The 22,923-nt window shown below is 38.2% G+C and overlaps 2 protein-coding genes across 3 annotated transcripts in view; both read right to left on the bottom strand.

The window, feature by feature from the left end:
* Positions 1-3,739: 3,739 nt before the first annotated feature.
* LOC126958126 (olfactory receptor 4N4C) lies at positions 3,740-5,268 on the bottom strand. The gene has a single exon (XM_050796241.1). The coding sequence runs from the start codon at positions 4,838-4,840 to the stop codon at positions 3,890-3,892; it is 951 nt and encodes a 316-aa protein (XP_050652198.1). The 5' UTR covers positions 4,841-5,268; the 3' UTR covers positions 3,740-3,889.
* A 16,195-nt stretch (positions 5,269-21,463) lies between these two features.
* Positions 21,464-22,923, bottom strand: part of LOC126958127 (olfactory receptor 4Q3) — a 76,250-nt gene continuing 74,790 nt past the window's right edge. For both annotated transcript variants that reach the window (XR_007727117.1, XR_007727118.1), the window contains exon 2: positions 21,464-21,681. The gene's annotated coding sequence lies outside the window, so the exon portion shown is untranslated. The remainder of the gene's footprint in view (positions 21,682-22,923) is intronic.

Raw genomic sequence — 22,923 nt, 5'->3', positions numbered from 1 at the left:
CTAGGGGCATGCAAGAGAGCTGGCCTCCCTCGTTGGTGGGGCTATGGCAGCTGGCACCAGGGTGCTCAGGGCCCCAGGGCTCATGGGGCTCCGGGTGAGCTTAGCTGCAGCTCTGCCCAGACTCCAGTAATCTCTCTGTGTTGGTCTGGAGGCCCCCCGGGGTCACCGGTGATCTCCTGTGCCAGGACTGCAATGGCCCATGGCAGAAGTGTGGGTCCCAGGAGGTTCTTATTCACACTTTCCCCATGGTAGGGAGCCTCCCCTGGCTCTATGCCAATCCTGGGTGGCCTGCTTTCCTGCCTGGCCCCTTTCTGCTGTGGGTGGATTGCAGTTGCTTCCTTGATGAATCCTAACATGGCCTCATGGAGGAGCCACTTGAAGAGCTAGTGTTTACTCACCACCTTGTCTCCCTCTCCATGAGTGGCACATGATAGCTCCTTCTGGCACCTCTCCCTATTCTGTACTTTTTGATTGATAACACATGAGCAACATTCTAATGCCAATCAAAATCAGTGGTTTTTATTTCTGTGGTTGATTTTTAACGGTAAGCTTACTTTCATGTTTATAAGCCTTTTCGTTTTTTCCTTTGTTCATTGCCCACATTTCCTTCTATGTACCTATTTCATATTCATTTAAGCAAATTATGTATTAGATCAATTTTTATCATTTATATCAATTTTTAATAATTTTTATTTTAATTTGTATGCATGGATGCTCTCTTATACAATCTTGGAGTAGGGAGAAAATATTCAATTTACATGCAAACCCTATAATCGTGCAGAAAATAATCTTCACATCTATATGTGATAGAAATATTTTCAGCATTTTTCTGCATTTTGCCCATATAAACTTTTTCATTTTTACGTATCAAAATATGTAGAAGATATCAAGATTTAATATATCTTTTTATTTTCATTTTCTTTGTCAAACTGCAATGGCCTTTCTCACCTCCAAGATTGCAAACTTTTTATCCTATATTTTACCACCATTTTTGTTTGTTTTCTGAAGAAGCTGTCAACATATAGACAGGTTTGTCGAAAACTTTTGCCACTAGCATTACAGATTCTATCAAATATACGAAATTTAATTTAGAAAAAATAATTAGAGAGAGAGAGACAATACCATGAGAGGTGCTCTCTACAATTCTCTTCGTGCCAGACCATGGCTGATTGATGTGTTCCTTGAGCCAAGAGCTGGGAAAGTGGCTTCTTGTCCTCTTGGTCTCCTGGTTATTGCAGGGATAGATCACTTAGCAGGTTAGTTCTACGGTGTTTTTCTGGCAACAATTTCTATAATAAATGCCCAGCATAAATAATGGTCTTCTACACTTGAACAATTTTATAAGTACCTAATTTCTCACATTAGACCCCACTATTAATACAGGACTTATTAAGAAATTACTTTTAGGCAGCTAGAAAGGGTAAAAGAGTCCTCAGAAAGGCTTTTCCTTTTAATAAAAAAGCAGCCTCCAAACCATTTTTCTAACAGAAAGCGGCCTGAAAAGCCATGCTACAAGCATAGATATGTAAATTGCAGGCTTGCAGAAGTAAATGCAGGTGGCTAAGAGCCAGGTCCACTCAATATGACTGTTCCCGCTCGCTTTCCTTTGTTGCCACATGTGCCGGTGTCATGGCACCAGCCCAGTAAAGCCACATGTACAGGCATCATGGTGACAGCCAGGTAGAGGCCGCATTTGCAGAATAAAAGATTAGCGTGGGAGGGCCAGTCTTTTCATGGGTTGTGTGAATGACAGACACACCTGGTCAAATGAATCCCCTGGGCCCTATGCAAATCAGACACCACCTCTCTGAGCCTCCCAATATAACTGACCGCTTTCCCCACAAGTGGGGCTATTCCATTCAAAGCCCTTCTCCCTCTGTATGGGGGAGCTCTTCTCTTCTTTCTTGCCTATTAAACTTTCTGCTCCATAACCCACTCCGTGTGTGAGTCCGTGTCGTTAATCTGCACAGCACAAGACAAAGAACTGCAGGTATTTCCCCAGACAACGAAGCTGCTTCACTATGTTGGAAATACCTGGAGTGATTTATGTAATCTACAATATAATCTGTAGTACTAAGTATCTAATAATGTCTAATAATCATTGTGAAGCTCTAAAGAAAAAATAAGTGAAATAATTTCATGACATTTTACCATGAAACAAATTGGCTTCCTTTCTTCTCTCTCTACCAAATTTGGGGGGCAAATATATATTTATTTATATATTGATTAAATATATATAAAATATATATTTATAAATATATAAAAATATATTACATATTTTATATATGTATATGTAAATATCGGGAGAACCCACTCCCGATGGTTACGTGGGTTCTCTTCTATTTCCTAAGTGTCTTAGCTGGTTTGAGAAATTAAGGGAAAGAGCACAAGAGAGAGAAATTTAAAGCTGGGTGTCTGGGGGAGACATCACATGTCGGCAGGATCTGTGATGTTCCCTGAGTAAAACCAGCAAGTTTTTATTAGCAATTTTCAAAAGGGGAGGGAGTGCATGAATAGGGTGTGGGTCACAGAGATAACATGCTTCACAAGGTAATAAAATATCACAAAGCAAATGGAGGCAGGTCGAGATCACAGGACCACCGGATGAGGTGAAATTAAAATTGTTAATGAAGTTTCAGGCACACATTGTCATTGATAACATCTTATCAGGAAACACGGTTTGAGAGCAGACAACCTGTCTGACCAAAATTTATTAGGCAGGAATTTTCCTCCCTCTAATAAGCCTGGGAGCACTACAGGAGACGGGGGCTTATTTCATCCCATCAGCTTCGACCATATAAGACGGCACGCCTTAAAGGGGCTGTGTATAAGCCTACCTTCAGGGCGCATTCTCTTTCTCAGGGATGTTCCTTGCTGAGAAAAAGAATTCAGTGATATTTCTCCTATTTGCTTTTGAAAGAGGAGAAATACAGCTCTGTTCCGAGCGGCTCACCGGCAGCCAGTTCAAAGTTATGGCTCTCGTTCCCTGAACATCGCTATTATCCTGTTCTTTTTTTAGATGCCCAGATTTCATATTGTTCAAACACACATCCTCTACAAACAATTTGTGCAGTTGACACAATCATCACAGGGTCCTGAGGTGACATTCATCCTCCTCAGTTTATGAAGAAGATGATGGGATTAAGAGATTAAAGTAAAGACGGGCATAGGAAATTATACGAGTATTAATTTGGGGAACTAATAGATCCATGAAATCTTCACAATTTATGTTCAGAGATTGCAGTAAATACAGGCATAAGAAATTATAAAAGTATTAATCTGGGGAACTAATAAATGTCCACGAAATCTTCACAATTTATGTTCTGCCACGGCTTCAGCCGGTCCCTCCGTTCAGGGTCCCTGACTTCCCACACATGTAAATATAGATATTTATAAAATATATATAAACATTAAAATTATATAACTTTTAATTATATTATATATATATAAGACTACATATATAGTCTTTTGCACAACATACTTTGCAACATACATTTGGTTTTTGATATTTTACAGCTTATTAATCTCGGCCTAAAATCTTGCTGATGTTGCTCTAACCAATAGAGGAAAGCATTGTAGATGAGCTTCTCCTTTGCTTAAAACATTAAAATGGATTCTTACCACAATTAAAATACGAAAAATTTCTTACCTCAGACTAAAAGACCCTTGCAGTCACATAAAACTTAACCCCTAAATTTCTCACACTTACTCATTATACTTCAACAACTCTGGGGTTTCCTTTATATTCTTTAAACATAATAAGTTTATTCTCTCATTATGCATAACTCTCCCCCATTGCCTACAATAGTACCTGGCAAATGGGAGGTACTCAGTGAAAAACAGGACTTGTTAAATGAGTGATATGAATTCCAGCCAGAAGTCCTCCTTCTCAGTTTCTTATTATAAAGTCCACTTGACAGACTACATGCCGACTCAATAACCTCTTCATGGAAGTTTTCACTTCCTGGTTGCGAAGGGTATAAATCATAGGATTCATCAATGGAAAGATCACTGTGTGAAAGAAAGAAACCACCTTGTCAGCTGGTAAGGCCCTGAAGGGGCGAGTGTAGATGAAGATAGCAGGTCCAAACATAAGAAGTATAATAATGACATGAGTGATGCATGTGGACATGGCCTTGTTCTTCCCTTCAGCAGCTGTCCTACGAACATGGCAGAGGATGACTGCATAGGAAGCCAGAAGCCCCAGAAAGCACAGAAGTGTCATCAGGCCACTGTTGAAGACCATCAGAAGCTCTACCACAAACGTGTTGGTGCAGGCCAGCTTGATGACCTGTGGGACATCACAGAAGAAGTTGTCCAGCTGGTTTGGGCCACAAAAAGGCAAGCGGAGGATGAGGACCACCTGGATAATGGAGTGGACAAAACCCCCAAGCCACAGAGCCAACAACATTGCATAGCAGGCTCTAGGGTTCATGACAGTTGAATAGTGCAGAGGCCGGCAGATGGCGATGTAGCGGTCAAAGGCCATCACAACAAGGAGTAATCCCTCCCCTCCTCCAAGGAAGTGTAAGAAAAAGAGCTGAGTGATGCAGCCTCTGTAGGAGATTACCTTCTTCTCAGAGAGGAAGTCCACCAACATCCTGGGAGCCACAATGAAGGAGTAGGATGCATCCAGGAAGGCCAAGTTGCCCAGAAAGAAATAGAGGGGGGCTGTGAGACCAGGATCTGACTTTATGGTGAAAATGATGAGGAAATTTCCAGGGAGAATGATAAGGTAGAAAATTAAGATCAGCACAAAGACCAAGAGCTGAATATCTTGAGACTGAGTCAGACCAAGGAGGATAAATTCTGTCACTACTGTATTGTTTGCTATCTTCATTTCTTCTGCCTATGGAATATCAAAGAGTTTATTTTCATGTGTTACATCTAGATTATAGTTCTTGAACTAAACACAAGGTATGCCACATTTATATTATTCTATCTGTCTTAACAACCCAAGAAATCACTTCTACTGTTTATGCTTCCTCGTGTCATGATGGCTAACACCCTGGTCCTGAAGCCACATTCTTCCTTCTGTTTCAGTCCTGAGCTTCTGTTTAAGTGTTCACTCATGTGCGACTTGGATGCTACTGCTCTGAATGTGTTCCTGATTTGTATGAGGCACAGGAAAATTTTTCTTACTGAGAAAAAATTTAACCCCAGTTATCGAGGTCTTCATGTTTTGCTTTGAATGGAAGATGAGCTGGGATTGACAGCAAAGAAGAATGACAGAGCTTTTCAAGGGGACAGAAATGTTTCATTTTTAATTATAATGGTTATATGTATCTATTTTTGTCAAAACTTATTGAGTATTGCACTATATAGCAATTAGTACAATTTATTTTATATAAATGATACCTTAGGAATGTTAATCTAAAAACTTTTATAAAAGCAACTGTACTTACCAGAAATAATTCCCTTTTCTCTATAGAACATCAACCGAACAAACTGGTCTAAATATAAAGACTCTTGGTCACTCTGGAGCAAACAAGATCTGAGACTTCTCTGTACAGTGGCCTCCAAATTGAGACTGTGCTCCCGTTTGGGGATGTGTGTGATAATTTATTGGTATGAAAGCAATAATAGGAGAATTTCTACACTTACATTATTACATCCTATGGTTTGAAGTTTTATTTTTGAACATTTTACAGTTTATATAGAATCATGGTATAATTGAATATGAAATGCATAAAGAAGATACGTATGTTTTTGGTGCATGCTGAAAAATGGTTTGTGGTTGAAATAAAAAAAAATAAAAGCTAAAGATCTTGAGCTAGAACAAAACACTACAATGTGATACGGAAAAATATTTCATATGCTTCTGTTACATGGCACATTTGTTTTAAAATAATGTGGAATATGAAGTGTAGAGTAGAGGGAAAGAGGTTCATTAACTAACTGAATGAGGAGACAGCATGTAAAAGGAGAGGGAAAGAAACAAAAACAATAAAGTTCCAAATTAAGAAATCAAAGAAAACATTTATAATGGCACATCTATTTGAAACATCAAAAGACATGCTTTCTAAAATGTATCTAACCCTGATACATTAATTAATAGCAGAGGTTTTCGGTTATGGTCAAAATTGGGAATTATGAAAGAAGTACCTAGGCCAGGCACTGTGGCTCACACCTGCAATCCCACCATTTTGGGAGGCCAAGCTACGTGGATCACTTGAGGTCAAGAGTTCGAGACCAGCCTGCGAAACCCTGTCTCTACTAAAAATATAAAAATTAGCTGGACGTGGTGACAGGAGCCTGTAGTCAAATCTACTTCAGAGGCTGAAGTATGAGAGTCGCTTGAACATGGGAGGTGGCAGTTGCAGTGAGTCCATATGCACCACTGCACTCCAGCCTGGGTGACAGAGCAAGACTCTCTCTCCAAAAAAAAATGTATCTTACATCACATGTATGTACATCACACAGACACACATACACATGTATTGTATCCTAACCAAAACAGAAGCATAGACTTTTACATATGGTACCCTTCTTCTTTTCTTATTTCCTTTTTTTTTTTTTTTTTTTTTTTTTGGTACTTGGCCATTTATTGACCTTAATATTTATCAGTCTTTCTGTGCATATAAAACCTGCTAATAGAAAAGTCAGGAATCCCTCTCTGCTTACTCTTAAGTTGTGTGCATCTTGCACATTATTATGCAGTTTGTTATTTCACACTTACAAAATTTGAGGATATATTTGAGTCACAGGAGCAACTTTTAAGTATCTCTCAGATTGGGAGTTATAGGTTCTTGCACTATACCTTGCATTTTATTCCCTATCATCCACTTCTGTTCTCCTGTTGACTCTGTAATATCTGGAACCCACTACCATCAAATATCTGTTATTCACTGTGTTCCCTTTGTGTACTTCCCTCTAAGCTCTTTTGTTATACCGATAGTGCTCACATTATGCTCATTATGGATCCAGAGACCAAATATATATATTCATAAGGACATTCCTCTAGGTAAAATGAATTAAGTCCTAGCAAAATAAAAGTACAGAAATCCCTGCAAAGACAAGCTTGGTCTTGTCTAACTATATTAGAAAAACATAACTATATTAGAAGGATCCTCAGTGGAAGCTGATATAGAAATCTGAATGACTGCCACTCCCTCTATCCTCTATTTCAGTTTCAACAGAAACAAAATTTCATCTGTTTCTGACAATGCTGGAGCAGCACAGAAGAGGAAACAGTGATGGCTGGGGGCACACACACGTTCCAGCTAAAGGCTGCCCTATGCACTGTTCATGTTTAGAGTCCAGGATCTTGTTAGAAAGTTCATGGAGCAAGTGTTTCGAGACTTGATTCCCATCCTCAGGCACTAATTCATTCATTCATTTTTCTTTATATTTCCTCATGCCTCCTTTTAAAATATTTCTTTTCTTATCTTCCACTCCCATCTTGTCAAATATTTCTACACTTCATTTTTTAAGTTATACTTTTCCTTAAGTTGGTTTCTCTTTCTCTATTTTATCTTCTCTCTTTTTCTCTCTCATATTTGTTCTCTAATGATTCCCCTTGCTTTTATCTCTGTCCTTTATTTTTTCTCCTTTGTTGCTTTTATTTCTCAATGTTCTTGCAGTTTCCAGTATTTTTCCACTCTCTTGTCTTCTCTATTCATTTCTCCTTTATTAGATCTGTTTGCCTTCCCATTAATTCTGAGAAGCATCACTATTGTTTTCTTTTGAAACAATAGTAAGGACAGCACATGAAGTTCCTTCACTCCAATTTTTCTAAGGGTTAAAAATACCTAACCCCCCTTTTGTACTAAATTACTTTCCTTGAATAGTATCCTCCTTAAAATACACTGTGTGAACACTTTTAAATTATTTCCCATTACCTCAAATATTTTATTTGTTTGTAACTGATCTTAATAAAAGTGGCACTACTCACCTTTATACTTGAAAGAAATTGCTCATTAATCCACCCTACCAGCAAAAATACATTTAATAAATGTCCCCAAAATAAGAATAAGAATGTGATGTCTATTAATATGCGCTATCTAGTTTGTAATCCATAACCTATTTAATTACTAATTTTTTTGTGTGTTCTGAGAAATGTGGATAAAGTTAAAGAGTATCATCAAATCATTAACTGATACAAATGTTCATAATGCCATGATTTCTAGGCAAAGTAATGGATGTCATTAAAAAAGCCCTCGTTTGGGCATCTGCCTATCTGGGTTTGAGTTCTTCATCCTGCAATTTTTTTAACCCTGAGATCTTGGGAAGGTCATCTTCCTTAGCCTGAGTTATTTTATCTCACTGTGTTGACTTATGAATATCATGAGAATGATAGCAATAAGTAGCATATTGAAGTCTGACTCAGCCAAAACTAAACCAGGAAAAAATGTACATATCAAGAGGAGTTTTAGTTTCTAAGAAGTAAATATATTATATAGATCTTCTGTCCCTGCCTTTGAAATGAGTCGCTGGGGTAAAGGTGTAAATTTAAGAGCTTACAAGAAAAGAATTTATGGAGGCCCCACTTCAGCCAGCTGTCAAAGCCCCGATTGGTATATGGTAAGACTATTTATGAAAGAACCTCTCATCCCAGCAGGTGTGGGAGCTAGTCAGAGCAAGTGTCCTCCAAAATTGTGAAGTTGGTGAAGATTTTCTCTGCAGTCTAGCATTTCTGCATTGGTTACGATTTCTGTTCCCTCACGTCTTTCAGTTAATAGATATAGGTTCAGGACCAAGTATAAACATTCCCAAGGCAATGTTAATAAAGGCTTTGTATATTCCCAATAAATTAATTCTAAATATTAGGAGAACAGGTTATTATATATCCTGTTCTTATATAATATCTTATATTATTAAGAACAGGTAAAAGGTGCTACTGTATTATTGAATTCAGATTCAACATATTAATCTATTTCTGTTATAATTCTGATCTTTGCATTTCAAGGCAGCAGATGTCCCACCTGAGGTGTTACAATATCCGTTTCCATTTCTTCCTTCTTTATGTTCCTTATAAACATGGAGAATGGCAAAAACATTTACCTCTCTAGTAATCTAATGTTCTTCTCAGACAGCAGATATCACCTCCTTATAATAGAAGGAACAATAATCGATTTTTCCTGACTTCATTCTTAAATATCTCTTCTCACTGGGGAATCTCTTACACTTTGAAATATGCAACCAATCTGTGATGCAATGGAGAATGTACTTTGGGAATTTGAAGGCTAAGAAAGCTGCAAAACACGTTCGATGGGAATTGTTGAAATGCCAACAAAATATAGTCAAAGAATGAGACTAGAAACATGTTATATATAAACAGTCAAGTAATATGATTTAAAAGTCACTATGTCACTGCTAAGTTTCAAAATCAACATTCTATCAGTGACAGAGATTACAGAATAGCCAGCATGTTTATTAGGTCCATGTGGGCAGAAAGCCAAAAGAGGTTATTTTATTTCTTACATTACTATTTTTTTAAAAGTATATAATAGGAAATCATTGCTATATCAAGAAAGGAAGTAATGTGGTCAGGTAGGTAGTATATTAAATTCAATATATTTGTGGTGACAAAGAAACAGGCAAAGAAAACTAAATGGGCCGGGCGCGGTGGCTCAAGCCTGTAATCCCAGCACTTTGGGAGGCCGAGACGGGCGGATCACTAGGTCAGGAGATCGAGACCATCCTGGCTAACACGGTGAAACCCCGTCTCTACTAAAAAATACAAAAAACTAGCCGGGCGAGGTGGCGGGCGCCTGTAGTCCCAGCTACTCAGGAGGCTGAGACAGGAGAATGGCCCGAACCCGGGAGGCAGAGCTTGCAGTGAGCTGAGATCCGGCCACTGCACTCCAGCCTGGGTGACAGAGCGAGACTCCGTCTCAAAAAAAAAAAAAAAAAAAAAAAAAAAAAAAAAAAAAAAAAAAAGAAAACTAAATGATGTTCACAAAGACTCTTGGGAATAATCCTTCTTGGAGAAGAGAACTGCACTTTGAAGGACTAATTCCTCACAAAGAGAGGTACTCTTAAATACACCCTGTTGTGGTCTTGGCATTTGTTGTTTTCATTTTAGGAATAAGTGTCTCCTATGTTCCACTAAGCATTGACAACTATTTTTTTAATTAAATATTACTAAACAGAAGAAAAGTACTTAAGAATCATATAGTAGAACACAATATAATTAAATTTCAGTAGATTTATTTTTATTTAAAAAGATTTTCTTATTTTAAAAATTAAAACACTAAACAATTTTTCAACAAATATAATGCATAATCAAAAATGTTTTGCCCTAATTTATGTCCAATTCAGAAAAAAAATAAGTGGGAAAAATGGAAAATGGGAAAAAGAGAAAAAGGGAGAAAGAGATACACAAAATCATAAAGGTCAAAAAAGGGTGGGGAGAAATGCAACAACAGGAATAAATGCAAAGAGAGTAATGGAATAATAGGAACTAAAAAGACAGAGGCACAAAAATGCATATTTTGCAAAATTATATGTACCAAATAAACTAAAAAACACAGTGTTTACTTTCTTAAAAGAAACAGAAAACAAGTGATATAAGTAAAGAAACGTGGGAAAACATTCCCATTTTAGAGTATATTACAGTCTTTCTTGAGCCAAAGACTTTTTAAAATATGATTTTTTCATAATTATAGACATAATTAGGGACTTTGCTTCCTAGTGTTTTCCACAATACTTAAAATGAAGGTAGCCCGATGATCTAAATTAATCCTTAGAATGAAGGCTTGTTATTCCTACCAGGAAAGATCTGTCTCTTTAGACTATCTTAGAAGCTAAAACCATGAACCAGGTTGTATCGTACTGTCTGCAATGCAGCACCAAACAAGACAGAAAGTGTCCCTGTTCCTGGGGATTTTACATCCTAATGCATGGAAACAGACAATAAACAAACATACCAGAGAGAAAACAACTGATTGTAATGAGTGCTATGCTAAAAATACAAGAGATGGGGGAAGAGACTACTATTCCAAGTGAGCTAGCCAGGGAGGGCCTTTCTGACAAGGTGACAACATTTCAACTAAGATCTGAATGACAAAACTACACCATCTCTGTGAAGAAAATAGACTTGTTGAAAGCTCATGAAGGGAGAGACTGGTGCATTGAGAAGCAGAAAGGAGGCTAGTGTGGCAAGACAGTAGTGAGCAAATGGAAAAAAGTGTAAGGGAAGATAGAGAGGTAGAGCCGATATAGGCCAAGTGGCAATCAGTTAACATACTATGTGTGAGATGTAACAGGCAGAGGAGTGTTCCTATCTGATTTACATGTTTAAAACGTTATGCCGGCTACTGAGTGAAAAACGGGCTACAGAATGCAAGAGGTGGAGGCAAGGGGAACAGGAGGGAGCATCTGAAGTACTATTAATATAAATAAGAGATGATGGTAGGTTAGGTTAAGAGGTAAAAAAGAAGACAGAAGAAAGAATTTATACCAAAGATAAACTTTGGAGAGATAATCAATGGGACTTATTGAAGGACTGCATATGAGAGGTATGGAAGCAAGAATAACTCAGAATTTTTAATGGCATTACCATAAGGTTGGAAATCAGGAGGTGTGCTTTAAACATACTTGACTTTAAAAATGTATTTAATTTTTGAATAGGTAATATATTCACATTTTTAAACAAAAAATAATACATACGGTGAGAAATTTCCTTCTTATATCTGTCCCCTATATGCCCATTTCACCCCATACCTCAAAATTGGAAGCTAATATTAATTTTTGTGTCCTTCAAGAAATTGACGTGTATTTACAAGCAAGCATGAAAATAAATTCTTGATTGTATTTCTTAGAATATAATTTACATACATTAAAATACACATATCTAAGTGTTCAACTTGGTAACTTTTCTGTTAAATATATGCACTTTAGAAACTACTATTCCAAACAAGATAAAGAATATTTCCATCACTCCAGAAAGGTTTCTTGTGATCTTTGACATCCACCCCACCCATCTATCATCATAATGAGCTTTCATCTTCTAATTCCTAATAGCATAGATTAGTTTTGCCTTTTCTAGGATTTTATAAAAACAGAAGTATATGACCTGTGCTATTTTGTATCTGGCTTTTAAACCCAGCATTATGATTTAGAGATGCATGTGTGTTGTTGCATTTTCCGTAGTTGTTCCTTTTTACTGCTGACTAATGTTTCACTATATACTTAACCCTAAGTTTGTTTATTATCATTTTATCCTTTTATCAACATTTGGGTTGTTTCAAATCTTAGGCCATCAATAAGGTTTTCATTAACATGCCAATTTAAATCATTTCATAGACATGTCTTGGCTAAACACAAATGGGATTGTCCGGTCATAAGGTAGCTGTTTGTTTACATCTACCTGAAATTACCTGAAGTTTCTATTCAGTTTTTCAGAGTGGTTAGTCATTGTAAATTCCCAACATCAATGTATGAGAGTTCGAGTTACTCCACCAATTAATTCATCAATATTTGGTGTTGTGTTTTACTTATGCCATTATATTTCCTGCATTTCTAATACCTTGTGCCTTCCTAACACTGAAGGAACTGTCCCTCCTATGGCTAGCCAATTCCTAGAGATGGTAAAAGCCTCACTTGCAACCAATCCAGAACCCATACTCCAGCTACTTCTTTTATCAGGTGCCCATAGAGCTATTACACTCCAGGCCACTATTTCCCTTCCCTAATCACCCCAGGGCCAAGTAACACACTTAGAGACAGTGCCTATCCTCCAGAGCCCACTGGAATTACTCAATTTAGCCAATCCTAAACCCGCTTATCCTGTCCCATCTATTTCTTTCCACAGAAACCATGATAAAGGCTCTTACCCAAGTTTTTCCCATTTCCCCACTCACCTAACCAGCCTCCTGTTTCTAGGAATTTGTGAGTCTAAAAACTTCTTCCTTCATGACAGTCATTTCCATGACTGTGTGTCTTACCATTCCTGATTAAAATAAATACCGGGCACCTTTAAAACAATTGGTGCAGCAGACAAGGCCTACGCCTTGATGGCGGCTGCATTGTTTTTGTCAGTAGTTGCCACAGGTTCCCGACATAAAACTGTGGAGTTCGGAAAGCTGAGTTCTCCCAGCACTGCTGCATAGTCTAGAGTGTCAAGTGCCTGGGACAGAGCACCTAGAGGCACTCAACATATTTCTCCAGGTTGGTACAGCATCGGGGTCCAGGAGAGAGCAAGTGAGGGTGAGGGTGTATTGGTAGTTGGCTATATCAGCTTCTAGAAAGATTCCTCCAAAGAGGATGAGAACTGATGGCCTTGCTAGTGCCATGGGATGAATCTGGTCCACTGACCAGGCAGCACTAACAAGCAATGGGGAAACTGAGTCATTTTTATGAAAGTGTCTCATCTCCAACATGTTATATGTTCCTTAGGCACTTCATAAACCTCTTCCTCTTTTCTTTCTAAGCTATTTTGTCCTGTTCCTCAGAGTAGTGGGAGCGTGCTCTGCCTGAACACTTGATCCTGTGTTCTGGACCATTCCCTGCTGAGTAATGATGTGCATCTTTTCGTGAACTTGCTATTCACTTGTATATCTTCTTTTCTGGAGTGTCTGTTCAAATTTTTTGCTGACTTTTCTTTACTTGAAGAGAGAGAGAAACAGGGAGATTAAGAGAGACCAAATTTTCTTCCCAGTGTATGATTTGCTTATTAATTTGGTGATAGTGTATTTTGATGAGCAGTGATTTTTAATTTTTTGAGGTTCATTTGATCACTTTTTATGATTACAGCTGCTGTTATGCTGCTTATGAAATCATTACTTATTCTAATTTTGTAAGCAAATATATTCTTCTATGTTTTCTTCTAGATACTTTATATTTCTAGTTACTACATTTAGGAGTATAATCCAGCTTAAATCAGTTTTTGTGTAGGCAGTGAAGTAGAGGTCCAAGTTCATTACTTTCCATACATGAATTCAGTTATTCTAGCCTCATTTATTTAAAACTTCTCTTTCTTAAGTAATGGCATCAGTGTCTTCATCAAAAATCAATTTACTACTTCTGTGAATCTGTTTTTGTACATTCTACTTTTGTTACATCGATCTTCATCAAAAATCAATTTACTACTTCTGTGTGTCTGTTTTTGTACATTCTATTTTTGTTCCATCAATTTGTCTATCATTGCACCAGCGCTACATAATCTTGGTTACTGTAGCTTCACAGCAAGCCTTAAAATCAGGTAGTAGAAGTTCTCTTTTTTTCTTTTTACTAACCAATATCAGATAAAAGCAGTCTTATTGTTATCAAAAAATAAATACTTTAAAACATAAATATTGATTTTTTTTAAGTAAAATGAATACATGAGAAAAATTGACTTAGAATCAACTCTGAGACATGTTATAGTAAAACTACAGGACTTAAAATATAAAGAAAAAATCCTATGGGCCTCTATGCAAAAAAAAAAAAGAAAAAATGACCTAAAAAAAGATTTCACCCTTATAAGTTAACATTAGATTTCCTTCAACCAAGAGAAGACTTGAGGAAAGGATAAAATCAGGATCTCTTTGAGTGGGAAAGAAAAAAAATGGGATGAAGGGGTACAAAGCATGCTCCAGAGTTAATGATAACATTCCTTTTTAATAAATGTGATAGGATGCCTGGGTTTATAATTTATATGCCTATTGTATCTCCTTAATAGAAAAGTCTGTACAAATAAGAAAAGTAGTATTATAATTAACAAACTTTAGGTGGGAAACAGGTGGGAGAAAGTGCATAGTATTTGCTTCAACTTCATTTCTAGAAGTCAGAGCATATTATTATAAAAATTTATGTATAAACATGTTTAACATAATGGAAAGGTAAAATTAAGAAAGATAATTTTTAATGATGATAATCTGAGTTGGAGGAAAGGAAGTATATACTAATTTTATCATTGCTCATAGTATAAACCTAGTAGATATTATCTCAATATTCCAGAAATTATTTTATAATATGAGGCACAAATGTAAACCCTAGAAATGTGCTGCCCACTTGGTAGCCATTAGCCACATGTGACTATTTGCACACTTGAAATGGGACTGGTACAACTGAGGAACTGAGTTTGAAAGATTGTATATTGGTTAATTTAAACTAACATAGCCATATGTAGCTATATTATATACCAGTGGTCCCCAACCTTTTTGGCACCAGGGAACAGTTTTGTGGAAGACCATTTTTCTGTGGACGGGGTCTGGGGGTGTTTTCAGGATGAAACTGTTCCACCTCAAATCATTAGGCATTATATTCTCATAAGGAGCATGCAACCTAGATCTTTTGCATGCACTGTTCACATTAGGGTTTGCTCTCCTACGAGAATCCAATGCCGCGGCTGATCTGACAGGAAGTGGAGCTGACAGGTGGTAATGTTTGCTCACCCGCTGCTCACCTCCTACTGTGCTGCCTGGTTCCTAAGAAGCCACAGAGCTGTCCATGGTCTGGGGGTTGGGGACCCCTACATAGTATAAATATATAGGACAGGTCTAGGATAATACAAGGACCTTAATCCATTAACTTTCATAATATTCTTTCTCATTTATTTCTTATTTTTTCTCTTGGGTTTTTTTTTTAAGTGTTCTAGAGATTTACTCAGGCTTTGCATAAGAGAAAAATACTTTTTTTCAACTTTTATTTTAAGTTCAGGGGTACAAGTGCAGGTTTGTTACATAGGTAAACTTGTGTCGTGAGGGTTTGTTGCATAGATTATTTCATCACCAAGGTATTAAGCTTCATATCCATTAGTTATCTTTCCTGATCCCAAAACACCATGGTACTGATACAAAAACACACACACAGACCAATGGAACAGAACAGAGAACCCAGAAATAAGACCACACACCTTTAACTATCTGATCTTTGACAAACCTAACAAAATAAACTTTTGATGGATAAAATTAATGAGACTGTGGTGTTGTTTCTGTGGCATAACCTATGAAAACTAAAAACTAACCAAAGCACAAGGTAAATTTTTACCTTATTTCACAGAATATCTATTACAAACGTGAGAGAAAAAAATAAACATCTGTGTGTAAATATATATATCTATATGTATAGAATATTACATCAAAAGGATAGCTATCATTGTTTCTGGGTGAATTTCATATTTTTTCATTTCCTGAATTAGTTGTAATAAACACATCATTTTATAATAAGAATAAAAGTAAATCTGTGTCCTCACCATCTTCTAGAAAAACATAAAGACTAGTACATTTAACTCCAACTGTCCCAAATCTTAGTTTATATAAATGTTATTTTCATATACTTCAGTTCTTTCTTTTTCTAAACATGTTTGTTTGTTGTTGCTGCTATCTTATACAGTAGATGTTTGTTTAGATTTATTCACATACTTGTCAATCATTTTCTGACGTCTCTGATCTCCTATCTGCAATCATGTTCTTTTTTCAACCACATCACTTTAAATTTCTTTCAGTGATTGTGTGCCTGTGGCAAATTCTCTGTTCCTGTTTTTCCGAAGATGCTTTTATTTGATTATATTTTCACAGAGATGAAAACTATTTTCTCTTGTCATAATATAACTCTTCACTGGTTTACATTTTTGTTGTTAAAGAAGTGTGATCAGCCGGGCGCAGTGGCTCATGCCTGTAATCCCAGCACTTTGGGAGACCAAGGGAGGTGGATCATTTGAGGCCAATCATTCAAGACCAGCCTGGCCAACATAGTGAAACCCCTTCTCTACTAAAAATACAAAAATTAGTCAAGTATGTTGGCACGGACCTGTAATCCCAGCTACTCAGGAGGCTGAGGCAGGAGAACTGCTTGAACCTGGGAGGCGTAGGCTTTAGCGAACCAAGATCAAGCCACTGCCCCGGAGCCTGGGCTACAGAGTAAGACTCTGTTTCAAAAAAAAAAAAAAAAAGGAAGAAGAAAGAAAATGAAAGAAGGAAGGAAGGGGAAGAAGAAGAGGAAGAAGAAGAGGAAGTAGAAGAAGAAGAAGGAGGAGGAGGAGGAGAAGGAGGAGGAATCAGAAAGGAAGAGAAGAAAGGAAGGAAGGAAGGAAAGAAGGAAGGAAGGAAGGAAGGAAGGAAGGAAGGAAGGAAGGAAGGAAGGAAGGAAGGAAGGAAGGAAGGAAGGAAGGAAGGAAGGAAGGAAGGAAGGAAGGAAGGAAGGAAGGAAGGAAGGAAGGAAGGAAGGAAGGAAGGAAGGAGAGAGAGAGAAGGGAGGGAGGAAGGAAGGAAAAGAAGAAGAAAAGAAAAGAAAAGAAGGAAGGAAGGAAACCAGTGAAATATTATCCTGACTGCCTTTCCCTTGAAGATGAGCTCTGCTTTCCACAGCTGCTTAGTTGTCTTTATTGATCTGCAGTTCTACTATGATGTGCCCAAATGTGCATCTTTTTGTTTTTTTCTTTATTCTGTTGTTGTTGTTGTTGTTGTTGTTGCCAGGTCTGGCTCTGTCGCTTAGGCTGACACGCAGTGCATTGTTGCGATCATAGCTCACAGCAGCCTCAAACTCTCAGGCTCCGTTGCTCTCTCACCTCAGCCTCCAGAGTAGCTGGGACTACAATTAGCCTTCAACACCCCAGCTAATTTTTTTCATTTTTTTGTAGAGACTGAGTTTTGTCGTGTTGTTCGGTTGCTCTCAAACTCCTGGGTTCAAGCGATCTGCCCGCCTTGGCCTCCCAAAGTGCTGGGATTACAGGTATGAGTCACCACAACTGCTCCCTAAATGTGTATTTTAAAACATTTATCCTGTTAATATTTTGGTGGGATTCCTGATTTTGAAGTTTGGTGTCTTTTATTAGGTTTAGGGAAATGTCAGCAGTATTTCTTCAATACAGCCTCCACTACATTTTATCTATTCTTTCCTTTGAAATTGATGAGATATATTTAGATCATTTTGTTCTGTTTTCAATGTCTCCTAGTCTCTTCATACCAGTATGTCTCCTCCATGCGTAATTCAGTTCCTTAGCTGTGTGTGCTAAGTTACTGATTCTAATTTACGACTACATACATTTGTTGAATTTTTAATCTGAATCTGAATTTCTCTTTTTCTTAAGATTTTCTGTTTATTTTTACAGCATCTTTATCCCTCTTCATATTTTCATTCTTTTGTTTTTTTAAACATACCAAATCTACTTACTTTACATTCTGTATCTTTTTTGTGGTTTTGATCTTTCGCTGTGTTGTTCTTCTGATTCTCCCTCAAAGAGGCTTGCTTTATTGCATATTCACTCATGTCTGACTATAAGCTCTTCTTTTTTTCTTTTTTTGAGACGGAGTCTCGCTCTGTCGCCCAGGCTGGAGGGCAGAGGCACTATCTCTGCTTATTGCAAGCTCCGCCACCTGGGTTCACACCATTCTCCTGCCTCAGCCTCCTGAGTAGTTGGGACTGCAGGCGCCTGCCACCACGATCGGCTAAATTTTTTTTATTTTTTAGTGGAGACACGGTTTCACCGTGTTAGCCAGGATTGTCTCGATCTCCTGACCTCCTGATCCGCCAGCCTCGGCCTCCCAAAGTGCTTGGATTACAGGCGTGAGCCACTGCGCCCGGCCAGCTCTTACTTCTTGAAAGTCTATTTATAGAATATTTTGAGTCCTGGAATAAACATAAGAACCTCCAGAAGATATTGGTGTTTCCTTCTGTAAAGAGGCATTACAAGTCTGAAACCAGAAACGTTTAACAAAATTATTTAGTATGCAGTGAACAAAATTATCAACTTGCAATGAATTTCAAACTCAGAAAATATATGTGATCCCACTTGTGTTTCATTAATTTTTCTTTTTTCTCTTTTGCATTTTTGAGGTAGTGAAATTTTTTAAAAAGTTATTTTATACTACCCTAACAATATATCCTTTGGGACGTTAGGTAGTTTTTGAATATATCATTGGTGAATATACCATGGTGTGAACTCTGGGCTCTGTCTGCTATCCATCTGCAGCCCCACCACCAGGCTTGAAAACAGAACGTAAGTCTTCCCAGTAAAAGCTGATTTCTGTTCATTTATTTCTCTGGCTTCCTAATTTTATAACATTTAAAAAGATGTTTATCCAAAACATGTATTTTTTTTCTTTTTTTAGTGAGAGAGCCACAGGTTGGAAATGGAGTACAGTTCTATGATTTCTGCATTGTCACAGCAGAATAGATAGCATTTATACAGTTATGACCTCTTTTGATGAAATTATCAGAACAAATTTCAGTCAAACATGTGACTAGGACAAAAGGTTGGTATACACACAGATAGCAGATAGCATTTCATATAGTTCTACCTTGCTTACCTTAGTTTTAGTCTTAGGTTTACAGTTTAATAAGCCTAGTATTAGATTAAATACAGTAGCCCCCCCTTATCATAGTGTTGCTTTCTGTAGTTTCTGTTGTCCATGGTCAACTTCCGTCCAAAAAAGGTTAAATGGAAAATTCCAGCAACAAACAATTCATAAGTTTTAAATTATGCCCCATTCTAAGTAGTATGATGAAATCTCAAGCTGTCCTTCTCCATCCTTCCAGGGACATGAGTCATCCCTTTGTCCAGTGTATCCATGTTGTACATGCCACCTGCACTTTAGTCACTTAGTAGCCACCTTGGTTATCAGTTAGACACAGCATCACAGTGCTTCTGTTCAAGTAATCCTTTTCCTATTTAATAATGGCTCCAAAGTGCAAAAGTAGTAATGCCGGCATATCGTTATAATTGTTCTATTTTATTAGTTGTTATAAATCTGTTACTGTGCCTAATTTATAAATTTTATCATAGACATGTATGTATAGGAAAAAAATAGTATATATAGGGTTTGGTACTATCCACTGTCTCAGGCATCCACAGGTGTCTCGGAACATATCTCCTATGGATAAAAGAAGACTACTGTATAATTATATATATATATGTGTGTGTGTGTGTGTGTGTATACCCAACCTTTTGTCCTAGTCACATGTTTGACTGAAATTTGTTCTCTGATAATTATATCCTCCATGAATCAGGCTCAGTTATTAGAGTTTGCCAAATGTTCCCCTTTTCTTCACTGACATTAGTTTCTAATTTCAGATAATATTCCTAAGTAAGCAATTAGTTATCACACTATTTGTATGCCTTTTTCCTTTGTATTACCAGCTTCAATGTTTTCAGTAAATATCCTCCTATAGTACAGTGTGCTGGTGTTCGAAGAGCATAGCAAATCAGTGGTCCCTTCGTGTCTGGAATGTATGAGTTCTTGGTCTCGCTGACTTCAAGAATAAAGCCGCGGACCCTAGCAGTGAGGGTTACAGTTCTTAGAGATGGTGTGTCCCGAGTTTGTTCCTTCAGATGTTCAGATGTGTCCACAGTGTCTTCCTTCTGGTGGGTTCGTGGTCTTGCTGACTTCAGGAGTGAAGTTGCAGACCTTCAAGGTGAATATTACAGCTCATTAAGGGCACGTGGACCCAAAAAGTGAACAGCAGCAAGATTGATCCTAAAGACCAAAAGAACAAAGTTGCCACACTGTAGAAGGGAATCTTAGTGGGTGGCCGAGGCTAGCTTGGCAGCCTGCTTTTGTTCCCTTAGCTAACTCCACCCACATCCTGCTGATTGGTCCATTTTACAGAGAGCTGATTGGTCCGTTTTACAGAGAGCTGATTGGTCCATTTTGACAGAGTGTTGATTGGTACATTTACAATCTCTGAGCTAGACGCAGAGTGCTAGATAGAAAAGTTCTCCAAGTCCCCACTAGGTTAGTTAGATACAGAGTACTGATTGGTGTATTTACAAACCTGAGCTAGACACAGAGTACTGATTGGTGTGTTTACAATCCTTTTGCTAGACACAGAGTGCCGATTGGTGCATTCACAATCCCTCAGGTAGACATAAAGGCTCTCCAAGTCCCCACTAGACCCAGGAGCCCAGCTGGCTTCCCCTAGTGGATACCGCCCCAGGGCCGCAGGCAGAGCTGCCTGCCCGCCAGTCCCTCACTGTGCGCCCTCAGCCGGCACTCCTCAGCCCTTGGGCGATTGATGGCACCGGGTGCTGCCGGGCAGGGGGTAGCACCTGTCAGGGAGGCTCCAGCTCTGCAGGAGCCCATGGCAGAGGGGAGGCTCGGGCATGGCGGTCTGTGGGTCCTGAGCCCTGGGAGGCAGCTGAGGCCCAGCAAGAATTCGAGCGCAGCACTGGCTGGCCGGCACTGCTGGGGTACCCGGCACACCCTCTGTAGCTGCTGGCCCAGGTGCTAAGCCTCTCACTGCCTAGGGCCCGGCCCAGCCGCTCCAAGTGCAGGGGCCGTGGAGCCCGTGCCTGCCCGGAACTCACACTGGCTGGCGAGCACCTTGCAGCCTTGGTTCCCGCGGGTGCCTCTCCCTCTACACCTCCCCACAAGCAGAGGGAGCAGGCTCTGGCCTCCGTCAGCCCAGAGAGGGGCTCCCACAGTTCAGCTGCGGGCTGAAGGGCTCCTCAAGTGCGGCTAGAGTGGGTGCCCAGGCCGAGGAGGTGCTGAGAGCGAGTGAGGGCTGCCAGCACGTTGTCACCTCTCACCTTTCCCAAGAACATCAGTCCTAATTTGATGGAAGATAAGTGACAAAAGGAATAGAAGTCTGGCTAGATCAAATACAGAGAAAGGATATAAGGATATAATAAGATGATACAAGATTTAGAAACATAACATCATTTTATTGTGTGTGTATATATATATCTTTTGTACTTCATATTTTTTCGTGCTATGTTACAAAACATTAGAGAAGTCTACTGTTTTATTCACTTCCAGGTGATGAGAAGTCAACTCAAAATCAGGACTCATAATGTCAGTCCGTGCCTTTCCGTTCCTAGAAGAGAAGTAAGGTAGCATTGAAGATGGAAGAAGGTCACCATAAGGAAAAATTCCCAAAGCAGGAAACAAGCTTTGTGTACCACCATTCCATCCTATGCATCCGAGGTACACTGGGTCTGGCACAAATTACCTCCTCAATTAATAAATAAAATCTCTAAATAAATAGTAAGTCTAGGAATAGTTATTTATTTTTATATATTCATTCCTAATGTTGACAAGGATCTAATTCACTTAAAGTTTAGTCCATATTACATTATCAAATTCAAAAAAGAAGACTAAAGCTTAATACACCCAATGCATTCTTGCCCTTCAATGAAAAGATTCCCTAGCTTTGAAATTAAAAACTAATAAATTTAAGTAAAACAACATAACCTATAAAATCAAATGTTCTAATCTACCTTTTACATTCTGAAACTTGGAGAGTAACTGAGTTTTTAGTGCCTGAGAATAGGAAATCAATCCCTAACAATTTTCTAAGGGATCATGGGAACCAATACATCTAGGTCTCTCAATGGGAAAGAACTCTGAATTAAGTGCTAACAAAAGCAGCACCCTACCAATTTAACATGGGAGGCAGAATTAGCAATCATGGAAAACATACAAAAGTGGCAGATGAGATGATAGTTTAGAAAAAAAAATTTACACAGCTAGATGTCTACCAATCCCAGTCAACCTGGAAGCTTTCTCCCCAAGCCTACTTTCACTCTGAAGGATGTAAGTAGGGACTGGCTATAAAAATTGCTAGTTGCCTGGAGGCTTCATCTGGAATGACATGAATCTCATGTATCAGCCAAATTACACTCTGCTTTGAATTCATAAAAAATGTTTTCATAATGTGATAAAATTTTGAGTTGTGCCTCCAAACTGGTGAGTGGACACCACCTGAAATATAAACTGAAATACCTTGTATAAATGAATCCTCATTTTCCATCAACTCTGGAAACAAGAGGAGATAAAGGACAAATAATCTGTTTTTCCAGACCCAACAAGATGTTTACCAGATACCATTCCACTGAGCCAACACTGAAACATGAAAACAATATTTATTTGCTAACTTGAAGTTAGCTACATTCATATGCTTGCCGTTTACTTCATATTTTTAATGGACACGTCTCCATGTCTTATTTATTTTTCTCAACATGTTCTCCTCAAAGTCAGAGCCTCTGCAGAATAGTTACTCAATTAACAATTAGTTAAAATGTACTTTAGCAGATTATTATTATATCTCAAAATTCTA

The sequence above is a fragment of the Macaca thibetana genome, chromosome 7 (genome assembly GCF_024542745.1).
Source record: "Macaca thibetana thibetana isolate TM-01 chromosome 7, ASM2454274v1, whole genome shotgun sequence".
Classification (NCBI taxonomy): domain Eukaryota; kingdom Metazoa; phylum Chordata; class Mammalia; order Primates; family Cercopithecidae; genus Macaca; species Macaca thibetana.
The sequence above is the reverse complement of the archived record's forward strand: the minus strand, read 5'-3'. Positions and strand labels throughout refer to the sequence as shown.